General features: G+C 28.2%; 1 protein-coding gene across 1 annotated transcript; it reads right to left on the reverse strand.

Annotated features, from left to right (window-relative positions):
• Nucleotides 1–1,644: 1,644 nt before the first annotated feature.
• On the reverse strand, nt 1,645–3,922 carry LOC128952508 (neurogenic differentiation factor 2-like). The gene is made up of 2 exons (XM_054297915.1): nt 3,499–3,922; nt 1,645–2,196 (listed from the first exon to the last, which is right to left on the reverse strand). Exons 1-2 carry the CDS (start codon nt 3,844–3,846, stop codon nt 1,645–1,647), a joined length of 900 nt encoding a protein of 299 aa, XP_054153890.1. The 5' UTR covers nt 3,847–3,922.
• Nucleotides 3,923–4,783: the final 861 nt, after the last annotated feature.

Below are 4,783 nucleotides of genomic sequence, written 5' to 3' on the forward strand. Positions count from 1 at the left end.
ATATAATATATCCAAACCTATAAAATAATATTATTTATAATGACTCCCTTTATATCATATAATAATAATAATAATATATCTATATATGCAATACTGATAGTAAACTCATATATTAAATACAAAAAATAATATTTAATATAATATAATAAATAATATACAGTATTACATGTGTAATATGTTATTTAATTTAACTTATTTAATGGCTTAATTTTAATGAGTTTGTTATTATCATTGTTTTTCATTTAAAAAAACATAAATAAAAAAATTCAAAACATAGTGTTTTTCAAAACAACAATTTTTTTTTGGTTTAATATAAAGTAATTGTTGAATGAATTACAGCAAATCAAACTACAGGTGTATACCTGTGTATATACCTGTACTATCCAATAGTAATGTATAGTTTTTTGTATAGTCATTAAAAAACAATATCAAAAATAATAATAAAAAAAAAGTTGTTTAAAATCTCACTGTTTGTATGTATAGGTTGTTTGCGTCAAGTTTTTTTTTATTTCATTGTTGAATGAATTAATATATATAATATAATTTTGTATAAAAGTTTATCCTATAAAATATAGGATACTTTTTATTTGAATACATGATTTATACATTTATAACAGTACTATAATATATATACAGTATATAAAGTTATAACACTTAACTTAAGGGGTATTTTTTCGGTTCATTAAATCATAATATAATATATTTATATATAATTTTTTTTGCTGTCTTGACTGTGAATCTAACATTTTTTTAAAAAAATAATATAACAAATAATAATAATAATTGTTGTATTTAACAGAAGCATAAATTTTTTTTCCTGCAATTTATATATACATATATTTTTTAAGAGAGAGAGAGAGTCTATAAAAATGTTGTGTAAATAATAATTTGAATGATTTATTCAATGGGCACTTTTATTATTATTATTATTATTAAAATGAAAAGTGAAAATGTGTTATATAAAGAAAAAAATAAAATAAATAATTTTAAATAATAAATAAATAACACTACAGTATATTTTCATTGTATCAAAAAAAACTTATATATTTTTTTTTACTATATATATATAACTTATATTATATTTAAAAAAATATATTATATAAGTGTTTGTTTCAAACAGCAGGTGTGAGATACACATTATAAAACTTTTTTTTTATATTTTAGACATGAGATGACATTTTAGATAGAAATCATAAATATATTTCAACAACAAAAAAATAAAAGCCATAATAAATATATTTAAATAATATATTATAATAGTTTATTAAACAACGATTTTATTCACACTATTTAATAATTGCACAAAAATATACTGTAAATACTTATCAAGTGTTTCTTAAATATATAGATATATGAGTTTACTTATTGTATATAATATATTGATATTTTTAATTTTTTTATATATATAAAAAAAATGATAACAACTTTGTATAGATATATATATATAATAAGAGAGATATGACATACAATTTAATGGATGAAATAAAAATTATAAAAAAAAATGATTGAATGAAATGAATCAATGATTGATTGATTGAATGGATGAACGATTAGGACAGTTATGTCCGTCTACTATGTGTTGAGCGACTGACCCCTACTAACTGATCCCTACATTTGATCCCTGGGTTTCATTTGAATTTTTTTTTATGGTATAAAGTCATCATCAAATTGCATACCTTCGCCATCGCTTTCGAGTATCAGATCGAAAGCATTTTCTAGACTATCATCGGCGGTAAAGTCTGGCCAACAACTTGACCGCAACGATTCGAGCGAATGTAACGAATCGGTTTCGGTAGTCGACGGCGAACTGCACGACGTTGTCGGCAAGTGATCACTGGAGCCGCAACTGGACGGCCTATGCATGAGTAGTGAGTCGGCAAACGGTAGGCCAGTCAACAGTGCCGACACATCCGACGGCAGACTGGCTATGGCGGCGGCGACGGCAGCATTATCGGTGCCATCAGCTGAGTTACCACCGGTAGCTGATTGGCCACCCGAGTCGGCATCGCTTAGTATTTCGGTCAGCGCCCGGATATAGTTGACCGCAAGCCTTAAGGTTGTAATTTTTGTCAGTTTTGAATTGGATTTGTCGTCCAAGTCGTCGCCGCTGACCATATTGATGACCATATCGTCGGGAACTTCGTCGGGAAAATCTGGTACAACATTCCTCAGCGCTTCGAAAGCTGTATTCATTTCCTAATAATAATAATAATAATATTTATTATTAATCCAAAAAAAACAAAAATATTTTTTTTTTAAATCTATACTATTATTATTATACAATATATTGTTTATATGAAATTATTTCTATACAGTAATATACAGTTGAATAGAAAAAGTTTATAAATTATAATATATTATTATTATAGATAATATGAAAACTTTTTTTTTAATTTATTTTTTTTTGGTTACAAATTTGCATTGATTTTTGTTGTTGACTGACATCACTGAAACAGTTAATCAAAACTATTTTTTTTAAAAACTAAATCAAATTTTTTTGTTATATTTTGATTTTGGTTAAACATTTTTGGTTTTTAATATCAAATCAAAAAACCAATGGTTTTTAATTGCAAATCAAATCATTATTTTCTCTCTCTCTCTCTCTCTCTCTCTCTCTCATATGTATATGTATAACATTATAAAATAATACATGTATTACAAAAAAAAGTTTGTAATACAAACTATATAGGATTAAACTATAATATAAATTTTGATTTTATGAAAATGAGGTTTTATTTTTTTTAACATATCAGTCATTTATATATGTATACAGTATATATATATATAAAAAAAATCTCAACTAATAATTGGTAATACAAATTAAAAATCAATCAAATTTATACACTTTATATATATTGTGGACTAATCTCTTATAAAAGATTTTTAGGATTTTTTTCACGCGACTACTGTATAGTACAGTATATATATACTAATCGTTGAAATAAAATTAATTTTTATCTAAATTTCATTTGAAGTGAATATCAAAAAAAAATTATATAAATTTATATAATAAAAAAAACTAAAACATTTGACACAACACGCAAACCTATGGTCTAAATCGATTAAATATATATATTATATATATATTTAATATATAACTTTATCTATATATTCAATACATATAAAACTAAACATTAAATATAATTTTTTTGTGTGTGTTATATACAGTACTATACATACAGTATATTTAATTCACAACAACTAAGAGATCAAATTTACAGATTCAATAAATTATATATATATATATATATTCACAAAAAAAATTAAGTATAAATAATATATTGAATGCAAAATAGAGAGAGAGAGAGAGAGAGAGAGAGAGAGAGAGAGAGAGAGAGATTTCTCACACCATTATAGAGATAAAAAAAATTAAGAAATTTTTTCATCCATTAGTGAGAGAGAGAGGAACGGGAGGTATAAGTAGTGATTAGTTGGGCGATAGTCTATCGTGCATAGAGTAAGTAGTAGTAGTAATAGTAGTCGAGTGGCGGCTCATACCTGCATTCGGCACCGTTCCCTCAAGTTTGCCGTTTTTCTCCTATATTTGCTAAGTGGCGGCGGTTTTTGTTTGGGTTTCGGTTTTTTTGGCTCCTTTTTTCGCTTCTCCGTTTCGATCCGGTTCTGTATGGACCGGACTCTCAAGTTGTACTTATCTAATGCCGGTATCTTAAGGTCCGAATCGGACGTATCCGACGATCCCTTAGTCGACTTGGATCTGGTCGACCGTCGTCTGCCGTCGGCGATTGGCTCAACCACTTCCTCCTCGTCCTCTTCGACCACACTTTCCATCGGTATTATCATCACTTTGTCTGGTTGTTGATGAATGGCTGTCTCTGTAAACTCCATTACTATTATTATTAACTCCCTGAGCGTCGTATGTATTTAAACCACTAGTTAATTGTCTATAAAAATAATTTTTGTGTCGACACTTAGTGATGACACACACACACACACACAGGTAATCAATAATTAGTTTTTAAGTTTATATATATATATATATAAAAAATAAATATATTTTTTATTTATCAACAAATTTGTTGAATAGTTTGAAGAGATTTTTTTTCTGCAAGAATTTGTCGACAAATTCTTGTCTCTCTCTCTCTCTCTCTCTCTCTTTAATCAGTAAAACGTTTTTTTTGCCTTTTATTTATTTGTTTGGTTATTGAGAGACAGGTTAGGGCTGTATTAAGTGGATATGTGTGGCGATGAGTGTGAGGACTGACTGACTCACTCATACATACACACACACACCGAGAGTGCGACCGTATAATCAGGAATGTTATCACCAGTTAATTGACACAAACAAACCGTCAGTTAATAAAAAAATATTTTGTGGCACTTCTTGAAGCTTCTTCAGCCACTTGAGTCAGTCGTGTTTTTTTTGTTGGGTATAACACATACACACACACTGTCACTGAGTGGCTGATCCGTACAGGGCTTACACCACACACACACACTCACTAAACTATTTAGTAGATATGGATAAACACTCCCATATAATACCAACACAACAATAACTTCGGGTATAGTTAGCTAAAGGAACGGTATATATCTCTTTTGTGGTGACTTTCCTTTACTTTTTTGAAACATACGATTCCTCACACTCTGTGTCTTCAACTAAAATCTTCTTCACCGGTATGTTGTGTTAGTTGTGAAGACCTCTTTTAGCGGATCTACTACTCCGAGGCAGTCAGTCAGTCAGTCAGGCAGTACGCCCTTCAATATATATACGATATGATGATTGAAAAGTAGTCTAAACTTTATGGGAGAGAGAAAGAGAATC

Source organism: Oppia nitens, unplaced genomic scaffold (assembly GCF_028296485.1).
Source record: "Oppia nitens isolate AA-2021 unplaced genomic scaffold, nextdenovo-longstitch-racon4-pilon3 scaffold1_pilon_pilon_pilon, whole genome shotgun sequence".
NCBI lineage: Eukaryota > Metazoa > Arthropoda > Arachnida > Sarcoptiformes > Oppiidae > Oppia > Oppia nitens.

Coding starts and splice junctions, on each gene's coding strand:
- LOC128952508 (XM_054297915.1), bottom strand. CDS start 3,846: ATGGAGTTTACAGAGACAGCCATTCATCAACAACCAGACAAAGTGATG. Junction 2,197..3,498: donor GGGAACGGTGCCGAATGCAG/GTATGAGCCGCC, acceptor TATTATTATTAG/GAAATGAATACAGCTTTCGA.